At 48.7% G+C, this 18,820-nt stretch overlaps 1 protein-coding gene across 1 annotated transcript in view; it reads right to left on the bottom strand.

Annotated features, from left to right (window-relative positions):
* Positions 1 to 18,820, bottom strand: part of Sergef (secretion regulating guanine nucleotide exchange factor) — a 228,881-nt gene that overhangs the window by 158,305 nt on the left and 51,756 nt on the right. The window contains 1 exon segment of the mRNA XM_045146373.1: positions 17,499 to 17,665. Within this exon segment, the coding sequence (XP_045002308.1) occupies positions 17,499 to 17,665 (167 nt within the window).

Genomic DNA, 18,820 nt, shown 5'->3' on the forward strand with positions numbered 1-18,820 from the left:
CATTTACATAGGTTTTATTTCATTTCTTCTAGAAAGGTTTGGTAGTTTCCTTGTACATATCTTGCACACTTTTAGTTAAGTTTGCATCTAAATAGTTTATTTTTATATAAGTATAAAAGAAATTGCTTTCCAATTCTTTGTTGCTTCTATGTAAAAAAAGATAACTGATATCAAAATGCTGGCTTTGTATATTGCTACATTAAGCTGCCTTCTCGTTTTCAATATTTTGTTTACACATTCTCATTGTCAATCTGTGAACACATTTTCTTTTTCCTTCCTGACTTCAAGGCTGTTACTGTTCCTTCTTCCTTGATGACACAGGCTGGAATCTCAATCCAAATGGTAAGAGAAGATTCATTTGCCTTTTATCTATTGCATTTTCACCTTTAATTATGATATTAGCATTTTCTAAGTGCTGGTGTTTAAACTGAAGGAGCTCTTTTATATTTTTAATTTGTTAAAGATTTAACACCAATGGGTATCAAACATTGTCAAACATTTTTATGTGGCAGCTATAATTAATTTTTTGGTTTTCTACGTGATTAATGCAATAAACTATGCTGACTTTCAAATGGAGATGCAAGCTTTCATCCCTGAGAAAACAGTGCTTTCAACAGCACTGGGGATGCAGCCAAGGGCCTCATGCCTGCTACCTGACGACAGCCATTGGGCTTTCCCAGCCAGCTCTGCTCTTCTCAAGTATCACGGGGCTCGACTTGCTGATGGATGTTCGTGACTAATACCAGTCTTATAATTTCACATTTTTCTAATGTCCTTGTTGAGTTTTTCAAAACCATACTGACTGTTAAATAAGATAGTTAATACACTCCTCCATTTTCTGAAAAGGTTAATATTTATTTGGTACTATTTCTTCCCTTAACTGTTTCATAATATTTATCAGTAAAATAATCGGGCTAGGATGTTCTTTATGGGAAAGTTCACTTATAGGGAAGGTTTTTAACAAAAAATGGACTTCTTTATTAATAGACGTAGCAATGTTCACAGGATGTAGTGCCACATGCCTATGATCCCGGCGCCCTGGAGCTGAGGCAGGAGGATCAAGAAAAGGATCAAGGAGCCAGCCTGGGCTCCACAGTGGGGTGCAGTCTCAAAATAAATTGATATGTATTTTACTGATATATACATAAATATATATAACTTGATATTCACATTTTCCATCTCATTTGTATCAATGTTGATATATTTTTCTCTTACCAATAGCAAACCACTGAATCAGTTACAGAATTCATTAGCATAAAACTGTACTATTTCTTCAGTATCCTTTACTAAATTGTAGAATCTGCAGTTGTATACCTAATTTTGTCCTAAAATTTGTATTGTGTGACCTTAGTCCAGCTAGAGCTTCATCAGCCAGTGTGGTTGGTATGTCCAAAGAACTGCCTTGGGGTTTTTATTTTTCTCTTTTCTGTGCTTTTCATTTCATTAATCTGTTTTTACCTGTATTAGCACCTCCTGTTCACTCCACGCTGCTTTTCTCACCGTTTGACTTTCTGGGGTGGAACCTTGGGCGTCTCTTCTCTTAGCAGACTCAAGCATTAGCTGCGTGTCCCACAACCGGGATGCTTGATTCTGACTGCGCCTCAATTTCAAGTTTTCATAGATTTTCTTTTGAAATAAATCCACAGGAAGGTTGTACAAGCCAGACAAGCCACCCTCCACTACATCCCAATCTGAACACTTTACTCCTCCCCCTCTTCCCTCCTTTATTCTGTTTGCTAAGCTGTCTCTCTGCCAGCTGCCCAGACGACAGCCCATCATGTGTCCTCCTCCAGTGCGCATGCTCGCCACCACCGCCAGCAATGCCAGGCTGGGGAGACGGCTCTGCGGGTACAGGTGTTTGCTTGCAAAGCCTGCTGGCCTGGGGTTCAATCCCCCAGAGCTCACACCAAGCCAGAAGCAAAAAGTGGTGTATGCATTTGAAGTTTCTGTGCAGCGGCAAGAGGCCCTGGTGTGTGCACGCGTACATACACACACACAATTTTTTTAAACTAAAAAGCTAACACTGGTAGCTTCCAAAGAGCTTCAGTTCTACACACTGTCCCATGCAGGTGGCCCACAGTACTGTGGTAAATTCAACCAACCATGGATCAAAAAATTGTTAGAAAACAAGCATCCCACCCTCCCTCACAAAAATCCTGCCAGTCTCTATGGCCTACCTGGACTGATTATCAAGATCCTGTTGGACATAAAAACCACTCAACAGGAACTTGGGATGTGGCTCTGTGATAGACTGCTTGCCCAACATGTGTGAGATATGAGGCTCAATCTCCAGTACTACAAAAGAAGAATTTTTTTAAATACACCTATTTTCTTGTCATTATTCCCTAAATAATACAATGTAACAACTGTTTATATAGCATTTACATTTTGTCCATCATTACAAGTCATCTGGAGATGATCTGAAGTACACAGGAGAATGTGTGAAGGTTACAGGTGAATCCGATGCCATCCCACATTGTGGTGGGTCACGGAACCAACCTCCCTTAGTTACCCCTGTAATGTCCTTTACAACAAAAGGGTCTGGTTCATGTGGACATACTGCACACTTTGGTTAGCTGTCATGTCTCTTAGAAGTACTCAGTCTGGACCGGGTCCTGGTTCTCTTTGACTTTCAGAACCTGTATACTTGGGATGAACATTACTACTTTTAGCCACTCTCCAGTTCTTCCCGAGCATTATACTTCACTGCCTAAGTTCATTATTGCTTTCTGCAGGAAGGTTGGTACGACAGGAGCCAGAAAAGGGCTCAAGACAAGAATCAGTCTCTCCTGACCACAGGTCCCAGGAAGCCCTGCCCACTTCTGTGGTCACCATGGCCATTCTAACATCTGCAGTGGGAGCAAATGTAGATGTGGCCTTGGAACGTTTCGAGAAGCTTTTCCAAATATCTTTCGCTGCCGTACTTTAGAGGATGCCCACACAGAACTCAAAGATGGAGTGGGACAGAAAGGTACGCAAGGCAAGGCCTCCGCTCCGCAGTGAAGAACTGTTGATGTGAGCAGCCTCGCCAGCGGCGCCTGGCACAGCGCAACAGGAAAACCCGAGCAAACTGGCTGAGAAGCAGAAGAGTCGAGTTTCCAGTTCTGGTTTTACTGCTCCAGAAATGGCTTTGGTAATTCACTCAGGCAGCAAGAATATTCCCAGCTCCCGCACTCAGTTTAATCTCTGTGTGCCTTGGCTTCCTTATCTGGGTACAGCTCTACCTGTCCTCTCTATACGCCTCAGAGGCTGGGAAGATGGGGTGACAGTGGGTGGTGGAGTGACCCACCAGCTGACAGCACAACAGAAATGCAGTAATGCCCCGGATATCAGGTAAAATGCCGGAGAATCTATATTGCAGTCTTTGTAAGTATCTTATTCATTTTTTTATTTAAGAGAGAAAGAGGCAGAGAGAGAAAGAAAGAATGGGTGTGCCAAGACCTCTAGGCACTACAAAGAAATTCCAGATGTGTGTGCCACCTTATGTAAATGGCTTTTCAGGGTCAATGGGGTACCAAACCTGGGTCCTTAGGCTTTGCAGGCAAGCACCTTAGCTGCTGAGCCATCTCGCCAGCCCTCTTTATCTACACTTGCACTGTCTAATATAGGTGCTCCTAGTCTCAAGTAACTGCTGACACTATGATTAGTTAAAATTAAATAAAGTTAGAGCTGCATTTCCTTGGTCACACTAGGCATACTGCACATTCTCAGTGGCCATGTGCAGTTAGCAGGTGCTATTCTGGATTGACACAGACGATTTTCAGCCCCACAGACAGTTGTACTGGACACCACTGCCCACACTATTTTATATTTTTTTATTTATTTGTCTACTTGAGAGAGAGAAAGGAAGAAGCAGAGAGAGAGAGAATGGGTGTTCCAGGGCCTCTAGCCACTGCAAATCAACTCCACATGCATGTGCTACTTTGTGCATCTGGCTTATGTGGGTACTAGGGAATCAAACCTGGGTCCTTAGGCTTTGCAGGCAAGCACCTTAACCATCTTAACTAAACCATCTCTCCAGCCCCTCATACTATTTTATACTGTGTCTTATAATTGGCTATAAATATTGTTCCTATAGAATTAGTACTTAGCAACTACCTCTTACTATAAAACAAAACATTTTCTTTAATCTCAAAGTTAAAAAGAAAACAATTTCTAGGTAGATAAGAGCTCCAACCAGGGCTGGAGAGATGGCTTAGTGGTTAAGCGCTTGCCTGTGAAGCCTAAGGACCCTGGTTGGAGGCTTGATTCCCCAGGACCCACATTAGCCAGATGCACAAGGGGGCGCATGCATCTGGAGTTCGTTTGCAGTACCTGGAGGCCCTGACAAACCCATATTCTCTCTCTCTCTCTCTCTCTGCCTCTTTCTCTCTGTCTGTCACTGTCAAATAAATAAATAAAAATAAAAACAAAAAAAATTTTAAAAAAGAGCTCTAACCAAACCAGAAGGCCAATGATCTTAGATCTTCAAAAATTCTTACACTGCTTCTCTTTACATAGTTGGGAAACTGGGACCCAGAGAAAACAATGTCTCTGCTCCCAGACAGCGTGAACACCAGAGTTCCAAAGGCGATCGAGTATTCAGCAGCGCTGGTTTTGCAGCAGGGCATGACTGTTAAGAGCAACTCTGTCTCTTACTAGCTACGTGACGTTGGACGAGTGAAACCGCTGAGTCTCACTCTCCTCGTCTGCAAAGCGGGGAACGACTATCCTGACTCTGCGGCACCGTCACGAGGATTAGAGACGACGTGTCTAGAAAGCGCTCATCAGGGAAATCGGCGGTCTACCGCTGCCTGCTGTCCTAATTCCTACCGCACGGTCCCCACGCCGCCCCACACGCCCCGCTCGGGAGGCTGTGGCCACAGATGCGTCATCCTCATCTTCAGAGCTGGCAAGTGATGAAGAAGCAGGGAAATTATGCGGCTTGGCAAGGAGCAGCGGGGCAGCAGAATGACGAGCGCACTGTGCAGCAGTAACTGCAGAACTGCTCCCACGAGCCCCCAGCAGCAGCAGGAACCTCGCCATGTGGGGTGCAAAGGGAAACGCACCGTCTGCAGGCCCACGTGCTCGCCACCTAAATAAGCAGGCAAGGGGGGAGGCATGCAGGCTGGAGAAGGGCCTCATACGTCTGTGGACCCTCATGCTAATCCCACCCGAGGAGGCAGAGGTCGCTGGGCTGCCTTTTTCTTCCTGTGCCTCCAAAACTAGTTAAGTCATAACTGTTAGCAATAAACGCAGCTATCTCATGACAGGCTTCCCCAAGACTGCCTCCAAGCAGATGGAACCCAAGTTCCTAAGGCTTCTCCAAGTGCCTCGTATGACTTAACCCCTTGCCTCCCGCTTCATAAGTATGCTATCAAAAAGTATCCCAAGATACAGGGGCTACATCCTTGCCCTGGAGGACCATGTATCCGCAGGCAATCCATTACCAGGAAATACTAGCAGGAGGTACAAACTCTAAGCGAGCAGCAATGTCCACCAGTTCATGATGGGTCCCAACCAGCTGCTTGCTGGCATGCACTACCCTGCACAGAGGATGCAGCTATGGCCAAGAGATGGTAGCTGTCCTTAAGCAGCTTACTCTTGACTGGAAATCTGAAGTGTCCAGAAAAGGTTCGATCTGAGCCTTAAAAAACGGAGCAAGTGGTAGCCAGGGGTGGTGGTGCACGCCTTTAGTCCCAGCACTCGGGAGGCAGAGGTAGGAGGATGGCTGTGAGTTTGAGGCCACCCTGAGACTACATAGTGAATTCCAGGTCAGCCTGGGCTAGAGTGAAACCCTACCTCTAAAAACCAAAAAAAAAAAAAAAAAAAGGGAGCAAATGGAGTTTTCAGGACAGGGGATGAGACTGAGAAACTCAATCTTGATGCCAGTGTGAATGGAAACAAAAGGACCCCAAGAGAGAGACTGCAGTGGTCATTTTCCTCGTTGCTGTGGTAAAATACTGGCCAAAAGCAGCTCTCGGAAGAAAGAGTTGGCTCAGGCTCGTGCTTGGGGACGCAGCGTGCCGTGGCAGGGCCAGGGACGGCCAGGCAGCAGCAGTGCGAGGATCACACCGCGAGCGCAGGTGGGAAGCAGACAGCAACAAATGCTGATGCTCAGCCAGCTTTCCCCTTATTTGGTCCAAGACTCCTAGCCCACAAATGGTGCCACCCATGCTTAAGGGTGGGTCTTTCCATCTCATTTAACTTAATCTAAAAAGTCCCTCACAGACATGCCAGAGATTGGTCTCCATGGTGATTCTAGATCCTGACATAAGAAAATGAGATTAACCATCCCAGAAATCATGAGGAACTAAAATACCTCTTACATCTCCAAGGCAGTCTTTGTTGCCCCAGCTTTATGGTAGTAATTTCTAGGGAAAGAAAGCCTTTGGGGTGGGGAGGGCTTCTGTCCAGACCCCTAGTCTGCACCAAGGGAAGAGCAAATTGTCAGAAGCTCTACCTCTTCTGGTACCATGTAGACTTGCAGGAGCTGAGGGAAAGACCGCTTCAGTCACGTCTTTGTCCTGCAACCTGGAAAACTTCCACCTAGTCCCACTGCAGGTTTTTACCCACCAGAGGCTTGTTCTCCCAACAAAGCTCATTTAGAAAGCTTTAGGTCTCTATGTGCTTCCTCTGACTTCAGCTCAGCCTAAGCTCCTTATGTAATGAATGTCCCCTTAGTACCCAACAAGAACCAATGGGCAGGGAACAATAATCGCAGCAGTGGTGCACATCTAACTCTAGGTCTATAACTGATCATGGCTTCCACAAAACCCAGGGGACATCTTCTAACCAAATATACCTTTGTTTATTACTTTGTGGTTTATAAAATGCTCTCACCGTGACGATACCATCTGAGAACCACGGACAGTGAGCCTGTAAAGACCATTCCATCTATCTGCAGATGCAAATGCTCTCACAGCTTGCCCACGGATCAAGCCACAGAGTAAGAATTCCTGAGTCCTCCCCTATATGTTCCTTCCTCATGAAAATTGAGTTTTTAAATCATGTACATGCACCACACTATTAGAAATTTAAGCCAGCGGAACCTCAAGGAAAGGAACCACAGATGATGTGCAGGGAGGACTAACTTTCCTTCCTGAAGTGAGGAGTTTTCCATACTACAGGGACCTATGCAGTTTATTCAGCAACTACGAGCAAGCTTCCCTGGCCAGATGGATCTCTTAATGCGGCACGCGAGCAGTTCCCATGCGGGCATCACGCATCCTCCTGCACCAGTGGGTCCCCCCCACCCCGTCCCCACCTTCTGCTTTGTTCTCTTCTCAGACATCTGGCCCCTCTGAGTAGCCAGAAGCTTTGTTATTGACAGTTGTAGCAACTGTCCTTCTTGCAAAGAAAGTATCTCTGAGTGCTTCTGTTTCTGCTACCCGCAGTCCATCTCCCCACCCCACGACCCAGTGGACGACACCAGACATTCAGTAGGAAGGTTCTCTTCCAAACACGACCTGCAGCGGCCAGCAGCACTGTAGTGTTCGCAGAGCCACTGCCACCCAGAAGGGAGTCACGTAACCAGAGCATGACCGTCCCTCGCACCACTAAGCCGTGCTCTCTCCAGCTGACCTGGGCCTGGGCTCAGAAAGCCGCATACCAACGGGGGAGCCTGGGTTGACTTCCCTGGAGGTGACAAGAGCAATATTTTCTCTTTAGCCACCTTCAAGGGAATGTATGAAGGGAGAGAGTGACTCAGGATGTTGTAGGCAAAGAAGCTGGAACCAGAAGAAAATAACATATGGGGAAGAGAGGTGAATGCAGGGCTCACTCCTAAGGAAGCTGTCCCATAAAAAGCACCCCAAAGCCTCGACAGACAACACCAAAACCAGAGAGGTCCCACCAAGAGGCCTTTAAGCGAGCTCTGAGTAGGAGCTCTCCCTGGACCAAAGAGATGGCGTGATGCTAGAGAGCTGGTCTTCTGGAACACAATCCTAAATAGCAGCGACTGACATTCTAAGGCACAGAATCCACTCGCTGAGCCACAGGACGGGCAAAATCTAATCAGGTTCTGAGTAGGGATTTTGTGCAAATGGAACTGACAGGGAAGCCTGGATTTTTGTTGTTAGGTTTGTTTTTTTTTTTTTAATAGAATTGAAATGGGAGGGAAAAGATATTAGCAAAGGCAAAAAAGAGACCAAGGAGGTTTATTATAGCCTTGAGCCAGGCTACCCTCCCTAGTCTAACTAATTCTAGACCTAAGACCGAAACTGTTCAGAGGGCTCAAGGACAGAAGAGGTGAGCAGGGCTGGAAAAGGGCTGTGGGAACAACAGCCCTGCGGAGCCAAGGAAGGGGGTGATGACACCAAGCGGAACCCAACAAGCAGCCAGGCGTGGTGACACACAGCTTTAATCCCAGCAGTTGGAGGCAGAGGTTGGAGTTCAAGGCCAGCCTGGGACTACAGAGTTCCAGGTCAGCCTAGACTACAGTGAGACCCTAACTTGGAGAAAAAAAAGAAACAAACAAATAAGAAAAACAGCACTAACAACAACAACAAAAACCTCAATCGGGAGACAGAGGCCCGTCTGTCAGCCCGAATGGTAGGAGTAGAAAAATATCCATAAACAAGGCCCTTGCTCTCCACCGGAGAATGAGCAGTGGTTGCCCCAAGCCTCCAGCCAAGGGCCACAGGGAGCAAAGACCCCAGGGCATCAAACCACACGGCACGTCTGCTGACTTGCAGGAATGAACTCTGACATCCAGGTAGAAGAGAAAGTGGGGGTTTTAACAGGACCCGGGTCAAGAAGAGCTTCGCATAAGCCAGAGAATTTGAACTTTGCCCAGAATAGATGCCATTGGAAATGAAAGGCATATGTATAATTCATCCCTGGAATAACTGTTTGCTGAGCACCTAGTATGCCACAGATGCTGATCAAGGTGATGGAGGGACTGCGGTGCCCAAGGCCGGGAGAGCCCTGCTGCTGCCGTTGAGATACCTTGATTCTATGCACGGTGCTTGGGGTACTGGGTTGGGTACTGGATCAGGTACTGGGGTACGGGTAGTGGTTCTCAGCCACCTTGTGAGCAGACAGTGGGACGTGTTCTCTTCCATATCTTGGAGAGTCTTCCTTACAAGTATCCAGTAAATGCTGGTTGTAGGAATAAAGGTGACCTCTGCCCTTTGTTTTGCTGTAGTGCTGAGAAGTGAACACGGCGCCTGTCACAGGCTAAGCAAGAGCTCTGCCACTGAGCTACGTTTCCAGCCCTGTTTCCTGTGTTTTCTAAGAACCTGAACACACAAAATAAAATACAAGCATAGCACAATCGAATTTATATTTTTAGACTTCATTTTGGAAAATGGGCGGGGATCACTACATGAAACCCAGCTAGAGAAGGTTACAACTAAGGGGCTATCACTGTAGTGAGGCAGCAGATAGTGGGGGGGGGGGGGTCCTCGCTACAGGAAGAGGAGTAGAGATGGAGATCATCTTAATCCCATGAATAACCAATCCTGACACAGCCCACTCGCCCATACCCTCACTACAGCCTCCTTCCAACCCTCACTGCCCTCCTCTTCCACTCGAAACCTCTGCACGGTTCACTGTCGCCCTGAGACAGCCAGTCTCCACAGTCAAATGCAACAAGGACAGCTGGTCAGATCCAGGGGGACCCTGGACAAGGCTTGGGAAAGACATACTTCTGCAGAGGGTGGTGGTGGCACCAAAGCCCCTGGGGCTTTAAATCAGTGCTTAGGAATTCCCTTTGCTGCTGAGGAAGCTACTCAGAAGCACGCTTGCTATACAGATGCTGAGATGCCTCAATGGGAGCCATCCTCTGGAGCAGATGGATGCTAACCACAGATGACCCAGCACACAGGGTGTGCTGTTAACTGAGTGTGGTTCTAAGAGTTTTCCATGACAAGTCAGTCCTGTGACCTCACATGATTGAGAGAAGAGCACATCTGTTCTATACTTAGAGCAAAACCTGACTCTAAAGCACACAGTAGCCTGAACCCACTAGCAGACCTTTTATATGGTTTATGGTTCTTTACATTTCACATACTGATACATCATTTGTATTTTCCCAAAGCCCTACGGGCAAGATGAAGTGGATATTGCTATACTCATTTTGCAGATGAGAAAATAAAGGGTTGGGGAGGCTTTGCCTGATGAGAAGTTAGGCAGATGGTAGGCCCGGAGCAGAAATTTCAGCTAGGTCTTGTTGCATACTCAAGACTCTGTCTGTTGGACCTCCACCTCCAACCAGCACAAGCACTCATAGTGATCATGACTTAATGTCATGTCCCCTCCCTACTGAGGCCATCTTTGTCGTCCTGACCACTTTTCTTCAAAAGATACTGTCCAAATCCTAGAGAGCCACCAGGTCTGTTGGACTCAGCTACTACCCAGTGACAGAGCCAGAAGTTGGGGTCATATTCCAGTCATAACTGGTCTGAGATGAAGTTGTGGGGTACAGGGCCAGCAATAAGAAAAGGGACGGGTGTCAGAACCGTGTGCTGCCGTGCACCGTGACTGTGAGCTTTCTCTCTCAACTGCAGTGCCCTTAGCCCTAGAAAAAGGCCAGGCCTGCCCACCACTCAGAGCCAGTATCACTGCCTCTGAACTCTCCTCTCAAGGCAGTCATCAGACTGGGCTGGATGGACCCAGTGCAGAACAAGGTGAGCCTCTACCTTCCTGGCAGCTTCCCTGAACTGACCTCGGTGCTCTAGCCGACAAGGCAGTTTAACGGGACCAAGAGGGTGGACAGCAATGCATCATGAGCTCACACGCTCTTCTTGGCACACTTCTACTAATTATTTACTTTGTTCTAAGCCTGGCACTAATTATACAAAGATAGTAAGTTATCCAAAAACTATGCCTTCCCTCAAAGAATTCAAAAGACTAATGTAGGGATGGACATGATAATTACTATATTATTAGTAAATATTACACTGCAGTATTGGCAGCAACTTTTGTCTTTTATTCGGGGAATTCTTGGTGCCTTGCATTGTAGATGACCCACAGTGGGACAGGGTCAATATTTTTAGAATAAATAAATTTAACAATGAACTATGATGTACAGAGTCCACTATGAACATTTGCTACCTCAAGGCCTCCATCGCCACATGTCCCCTTTTACACTACTCCGTGGCTGAAAGAAGAAGCAAGCCTCCCTCCCTCCGCACTAAACCTTCCTGGGTGACCTCGGGCCTGTGGCTCACGTCCACGGGGCTCAGCTCCAACTGGCCCTCCCTCCTCGGCTCTGCTCAGCGTTCTCACTCACTCTCTCACGCGCCTGCTCTCAGCCTGGCACACGCTGGCCCCGAACACGCACGGAACGCACCCAAGCCAGGCCTCCGGCGAGCTGCCGCGCTCCTTCCCTTCCCGCTCGGCTACCCGTCCCCTGCGCGGGCCGCAGACCTACGCTTCTCTTCGCCCACTAGCTGCTTCCGCCACACCCAGCCCACGGCCAAAGCCAGCCGTCTTTCTCCGTCCTCAGCCTTCCTCACACCCGTGCCGCGATCTCCTCAGCTTCGGGAACACGCTCCCTCCCCTGTCAACCCTCCGTCTCCGGCTGGCTGCTGCTCTTCCCCTGCTTGCCTCAGAAACACAAGTTCTTGCCAAGATCCTCTGCTGCTTTACATCAGCTCCCTCGAGAACTAATTTAACGTCAAGACTTCCAATTCAGGAAGCCTTCCCAGGCTCCAGCCCCACCCCAGCTCTGCAGAACCCAACAAAACCACAGTGACTGACAATGCAAGAAAGAAAAGTTCCCAAGGATGGCAGACGGGAGGATCACATTGTCAGCCCTGGGTCCTCCATAAACTGTCACATTCCACTTGTCCAGCAATGGACCTGGCCCGTCGTTCACTCCTGAATGCACTGTAGATGCCTTCAAGAGCTTCCATTGAGCTCCTGAAATGGGAACTGTTCCACTCTTCTCTGTCACCACAGCCTGCTAATGTGGTGCTCAGGGAGGTGGGCACAGCCAAGCACCTGCTGGATTAAAGAAAAATGGCTAGAGAGATGGCTTAGCAGTTAAGGCACTTGACTGCAAAGCCTGAGGACACAGGTTCAAATCTCTGGGTTCCATGTTGCCAGACACAAAAGTGATGCAAACATGCAATGCCGCACTTGTACACAAGAGGGCGCACATGTCCGGAGTATGTTCACAGCAGCTGAAAGGCCCTGGCCCACCCATTCTCTCTCTCCCCACCCACTTTCTCTCTCTGTCTCTCAAAAATAAAAATAAAATAAAAGAGGAAAAACTGAGGTGAGTGTGCAGAAAAATGCTTGGCAAGTTGTGAAGTGCTGAAGGCCTAGGAGCTTCCTCATCAGAAGTCTTGAGAGCATCGCCAGGGCTTTCTGAGCACAAGACAGGGTCCGAGCTCTCTATGCTTGCTCTGCAGGGGATGTGATAACGCATGCCTCTTCCTGAACTGCCTGGGGCTGAGAAACACAACCTAGAAGGAAGACAGGAAGGAGGTAACGGGGACACATGCTTCCAGAACCATTTCTTTCATTCATGTTTCATCTACTCAATCAGTCAGCACCTGGTAAGCCCCTAGAAGGTGTCAGGGGCTATTCTTTTTTTAAATTATTTTTATTTATTTATTTAAGAGAGAGAAAGAGGGAGTGAGAGAGAGAATGGGTGTGCCAGGGCCTCTAGCCACTGCAGATGCACTCAAGACACATGTGCCCCCGTATGTGTCTGGTTTTTGTGGGTCCTGGGGAATCGAACCTGAGTCCTTTGGCTTTGCAGGCAAGCACCTTAACCGCTAAAACATCCCTCCAGCCCTAGGGCCTATTCTAAATATTGAGAGCAACATGACTTCCAACAAGAGAGGCCCTTGCTCTCCTAGACGTTGCGTTCCAGTGAGAATGGCAAGATGGCAATAAGAGACCTTCGTGATGCTCACAGGATCACGGCTCTTCCTGTGTCTTCACCTGGAGGGCCTGCATGGTGGCGCTGGGTGTCTGTCTGTCTCCCCTCTTCCTCTCCTCAGATCAACCCCGTTCTTATGGGATTTATGCTACATCCCTCTGCTATTTCAGCAGCCACAGCATATACATGCTAGCTTCTCATCTCTAACGGGGCGTTCTTTGGGCGAACACTGCTGCCCATTTTAAACAGCACTATATGCCCTTCAGGGCAGGCCACTAGCCCCTCTCCAGGAAAGGACTGGGCCGCTGGCTTTCCAAGGCCCCTCGAGCAGCAGCACTGGTGTCCCGGCCACTTGCTAGCGAGCCGCCTGGGAATGCTTTTCCTCAGGTTCTGTGCGGTGCTGCCAGAGCCCTCCGGACGCAGCTGACTGCTGGTGGCAGATTTCTGGGTTATTTAGGGCACCGAAGTCCCACAGACTTGACACAAACTTAAAATTAGAAATGCATTAAATATAGGAAAGGAGGAAGGTCATTCAGGAAAGGCAGCCTTCTGGGGAGCTGCAGGACAAAGACGCCCTGGAAACTTCCAGGTTCATTAATGGGTTTTACACAGCATTCAAGTGGTATTTCTCCTTTAGAAATAACACCGTGGAGAGCTTAGGGACTGGCTCAATCCTCAGCTAACACAGCCGCGCGAGTGACTCTGCAAACTAAAAATAGCTTCTTTCCCACTCACTCTGACAGATCTCACTAGACCCTGTGTACAGGTTGAGCCTCTAACAGCGTTCATCCTGCAGCAAAACGATGGCGGATGGCACTTGGGTTTCAGTGACCCAATCCCTGGCCCAGCTCTTGCTTATTTCCACAGCTCCTGCTCGCAGCGTGTGCACATGTGCACGTGTGTGCTCGGATTTGGTGCTCCTCAGGCGAACGTGGGCAGACTTCTCACCAGGAGCATGACTCAGGGCTTTGACTGCAGACTGAGCCCAGAGCAGACCTTCAGAAACCCTGGCAATGTGGCAGATGACTTGGGTCTTCTGCTGACTCCTAGCTAGCCCCCACCCCCCCGGCTCAGTGTCCTCGGTCATAAGTGGGAACAATCATTTCTCTTGGGGCCTGTGTCACAGCATCATACCGGGATCAAAGGAGTCAATGTAGAAGCATGTCTTCTGCCTTCAGAACCACACAAGCTGATGGGACAGGTGACACAGGCCGCCACACAGCCAGACCAGGCATAAGTATCTGGACGGCTTCAGGAGTTAAAGTGGATCTAGATGCAAGCCGTTAGCTCACGCTGCCCCTTGGCCTGGGGTTCCTTTGCTCCACCCCCGCTAGGTTCTAAGAACTTAGTTCAAAGAGCACTTCCTTTCTGTTGGTGTCCTTGGGCTTAATCATTCCAACTTCATGGCTCCCTTGTCCTTTGTCCCGATCTCTAACCCTGTAGTACTTTATTTATTTATGTACCTTGGAGTCATTTGAGAGAAAAGACCAGGCATTTTTTATCTTTGATTCCACCTCCCCAGCCACCACTGTGTGTAGATGTCCAGCAATGAGGAGGGGAGTGAACTAGGAAAGGACGAGACCACCAAGTCAAGAAGCAGGCACGTCTCACAGTGACCCAGGAGGGTGACGCGTGGGGCAATGCACACACACAGTCAGCGCCGGGGGTAGGCAACGTCTGCCCAGCGAAGAAGGGCACAGCCACGGGAGCAAGAGTCACAGCCAAAGGGAAAGCTCTGGGGGCCCAAGCACGGCTCTGGTTCTGGAAACGCCAGACCTTGGCCAGAGAGCAGAGGAGGGCATCCTTCTGGAGCCAGGCGCTGGGAACAAGGGCATCTGTCCACTGGGTCCTTCAAGTGAACTGGACCGGAAGAGCACGAGAACGGGAATCAAGGGCAGAGGACGGAGAAAGGGCCAAAGAGCCCAAGCGGACCGGCACTTCCGATGAGCAGCAGCGAGCCCTTGGCCGCCCGCCTGAGTCGGCAGTGGCGAAAGTGGGGGCTCGGGGAGCTGGAGTCTGGGCGGCTGTTCCTGTTCGCTGGCAGGGAGGTTCCGTGCAGCGCCTCCCGCCCGGCTGCCCATGCTCTCGCTGCCAGCCCGGCTCCTGCTCTGGACCCTCTGTGTAGACGTCCTGTGAGGCTGCAGCCCACACAGCCCGCTCCTTCCCCAGCAGAGGCCTGGGGCCTTAAAGCAACTAACGCGAGCTACATGAACCTGCTCAGCTATGTGTCTCACTCCCGTCCTGAGAGGTAAGGAACTGTCCAAGGTTGTTCCCACCTTCCCAATGGCTCCTGCACCCCAGTATCCAGCCCCTAACCAGGGCAGCACCTACTTTACTGTGGCTCTTGTCTTCTCTAAGGTGAGTCCACACCCTAACAGCTTATAAGAGCCCACAGGCCTGACTCTCTCTGCCTCTCTCCCCCTCCCTCCCTCCCTCTCCCTCCTTCCCTTTCACTCCTTCCCACCCTCCTTCCCTACCCCCACCCCTGCATCTGGAAAATAGATGCCAAGCAGGCCACATGTGGGCATCAGCAACTGGAGGTAACTCGTAGACTCAGGTTACTAAAAGGCACCAGCCTGACATCTGGACTTACAGAAAGACCAGGCAAGGCATACGAGCCCCCAGACACTGCAGGAGGGTCACCAAAATGAGGCTGCCTCAAAGGTCGGGCTAAGGCTCACTCCTCGCCTGCCTCTGCGGTCAGGTCGGGCATTCTAGGGAATCCGAGCCACGCAGAGGCTAACACGGGAGGATGTCAAGTTCACGAGGAGGCGGCTCAAGGGGCAGAGCATTGCTGCTCAAGCCACACGACCGGAGTTCGAAGCCTAGACCCCGCATAAGCAGCTGGAAGCCCTGGCAGGCTTCTTGGACTCCCAGAATGCTGACGCTGACATGTCAGCGAGAAGGAAGGCACACAGCAGAATTTCCCGGAAGCCCATGGCACGTGCAGCAAACATGAGCAGAGTGGGAATCCAGAGTGGAAACCCGCTGCAGATGAGAAGGAAAGTGAAGACACACTGAAAGTTGTTCTCTGACCTCTACACATGTGCCGTGGCACGCACACTCACACGCATACTTGCACACACAAACATGCACACATGTACAAATACATGCACACAATAAAAATAAATAACAGATTTGTGAACTGACCTAGCTGATGGATGATTTGAAGAGTTCCAGAATGTTCTATTTACTTCTGTCATTTAGCCATTTTAAGAGAAAATAAAACAAGGTATAATATAAAAGAAGACGGGAAAGACCATAAATGTCACCTGTACATACTTTTACGAATATATACATGTAGACATGTAAACAAGAATAAGGCTATGTTAGGGCAGTGGATTGAGAGTGGTTTATTAATATCACCATGTGCACATTGCCTTCATGGTGTTATTTAGTACTTTTTCAATCCAAGGGGAAGAAAGACAGACAGACTGTCCATCACTACGGAAGGGCTCAGGAGGACAAGGGCTGGGACATGCAACAGGAATGGAGAGCCGTCCTATATACCTGGAAAGAGAAGGCCAGGCAGGCCCTGAGGAAGGGAAGCCCGCCAGGTATGGGAAGGGCTGTAATTAGTCTGATGCTAATTACAGAAGTCTCACTAGCTTACTAATTTTTTTTTGACAGACTCTGAATGAAGACTGAATTCCTTCATTAAGCAACTTGGGTTCAGAGGCATGCTTCCTACATGGCCATTCTTCTAAAACTCCAAGGTTTTTAAAAATATTTTTATTTATTTATTTGAGAGTGACAGACAGAGAGAGAAAGAAGCAGAGAGAAAGAGAGAATGGGTGCACCAGGGCCTCCAGCCACTGCAAACAAACTCCAGAAGCGTGCGCCCCCTTGTGCATCTAGCTAATGTGGGTCCTGGGGAATGGAGCCTCGAACCAGGGTCCTTAGACTTCATAGGCAAGCACTTAACTGCTAAGCCATCTCTCCAGCCCTGCTTTTTTTTTTTTTTTTTTTTTAAGACATCAGTAACGTAAAATTTAGTAATGGAAATACATGTCCTGGAGAAACTAAGACTCCTGCCTCAAGTGTACGAATTCAAGAATTTCATAGAACCAAAGGGGCTTAAATAAGCAACTGAACCACAATGCTTTCTTCAGTGGGGAATATACGCAAAAGGACAAAATATTTCGCTCCATATTAAAGCTTCCTGGATCAGGCTCCATTCCATCTTTTGGGGCTGAGGAGACAGCTCAGTGGTTAGAGGCTCCAGTCCATCTTTTAGATACTACCTCGTAAGTGCTCAATGCTAAGTGCCCAGTATCCCAGCCAAATTTAACCACTAGCAGCACCTAAACATTCTTCTCCCATTCCCAGCCCCACAGCTCTATGCAAGCTGCTGTACCCTTAAAAGTCTTCTCTTTCACAAGTGCTTCTTCAAGTTCCATCCATCCTCCAAGACACAGCTCAAACCCCATGTCACTTTCCAAACCCCACCCTGCCGGTGGACTCGGAGTACCAGACTTGGGACCTCTCTGAAGGAATCCCCGGTCTGCCGTATGACATAGGCACCTGAGTAACTACGTTTTCTACCATCTTAACCCCAGGCTTCTCGTGGACGAGGATTCCCTCAGATTGGTACATGAACAGATCGTAATACCTGGCACACAGCAGGCCCTCAGCAGACACTTCACTGGATGACATTACATGTGCCAGAGTCTCTTCTTACCTCGGCTGCTCCCGTCAGGCCGTGCAGAGGCGAAGGTGTACTGTCCTTGGGTCTACAGGAGGGGAGGGAGGGGTCCTGCTGGTCTAGCTTCTGGCCTTCCTGGCAGTCCAACTTCCTCCCGAGTTGACCATAGTCTGCTCGTCCCCAGGTAAACACTTTCCCAGTTTCTATTAAGAAAAAAGAAAACATGATTTGAATGAAGACTATAGTCCACAGCTGGGCCCCCGGGGCTCTCAGGGGAATGAGCTACTACAGAAAGGGTGACTGCTTTCTTCAGCACCAGGTACTGTGCACCACGAGCCTCCCTCTGTTCCTGCGAAGAAAGCATGAGTATCCACATTGTCAAACAAGTAGAGAGGGAGCAGGAATGAGAGGTGATGCTCAAACCCGTGCTGTTTCCCATGTGTATATACAGACAAGCACGCTGCCACAGGTTAACCTCTGTGTGCACACACAGACACAGACACAGTGTGACCAGTGCAGACAGAAAAGGATGGACGTGACCACAGATCAACTACCCCTGTGCAGGTACAGGTGCAGAAGTGATTACAGAACACAGCCAGGCTGACGGCTGACCCCCGTTTCTTGTACTTTGTCCAGATGTCTGGTCTCGGGCTCTCCTTCCTCGACCTCAATCCAGGGCTCTTTTTACCCCATTAAAGTCCCCCCCCATGCCATGATCTCCTAGGGCATCAGTCTTAACTCAATTAGTGGCTAGTTTCTACTTTTTCCTCTCCTGGTAATACTAGGGGCCTCTATTACCCAAAGGAGCAATCCTAACAGTCCCAGGCAAGTGTCTACACATGCTAGAAGAAAGGGAGAGAAGAAGGGAAAACCACCCAGAGCCAGAAAAGCACTCTGCTCCCAGAGCCTCTCAGGAAGCTGCCAGTGCCAGCAGCGACAGAAGAAACAAAGGCTAAACGAGGTGTGGCCTTTCTTCTGCAGAAAATTCACCAAATTCACTCAGTCGTACCAAGTGGCCTGTTTGTTATTTCAACAGAAATGCAAAATCCGAAGAGGCATAGATTATTAACAGATTCTCTGTAATAAATATGCATAACCATGTGCGCTGTATAAAGTCTTTATACATGTTTATTTTAACAAAGAAAAACTTCGCTTAGGAAACAAAACACCAAGTAATGCATATTAAATTCAAGACAGATCTACTACATTTTCTGTGTTTGGTATCAAAGCTTCATCTGGCCCCCACACTCAACATATGGCTTATAGTGTCAGCAAAAACAACCCTAAACTCACGGCAGAAATGTCTGAACACCGCAGGCAAGCCAGGCTCCACAGGGACGTGTTCCCAGGTTCAACCT

The sequence above is a fragment of the Jaculus jaculus genome, chromosome 3 (assembly GCF_020740685.1).
Source record: "Jaculus jaculus isolate mJacJac1 chromosome 3, mJacJac1.mat.Y.cur, whole genome shotgun sequence".
Taxonomy (NCBI): domain Eukaryota; kingdom Metazoa; phylum Chordata; class Mammalia; order Rodentia; family Dipodidae; genus Jaculus; species Jaculus jaculus.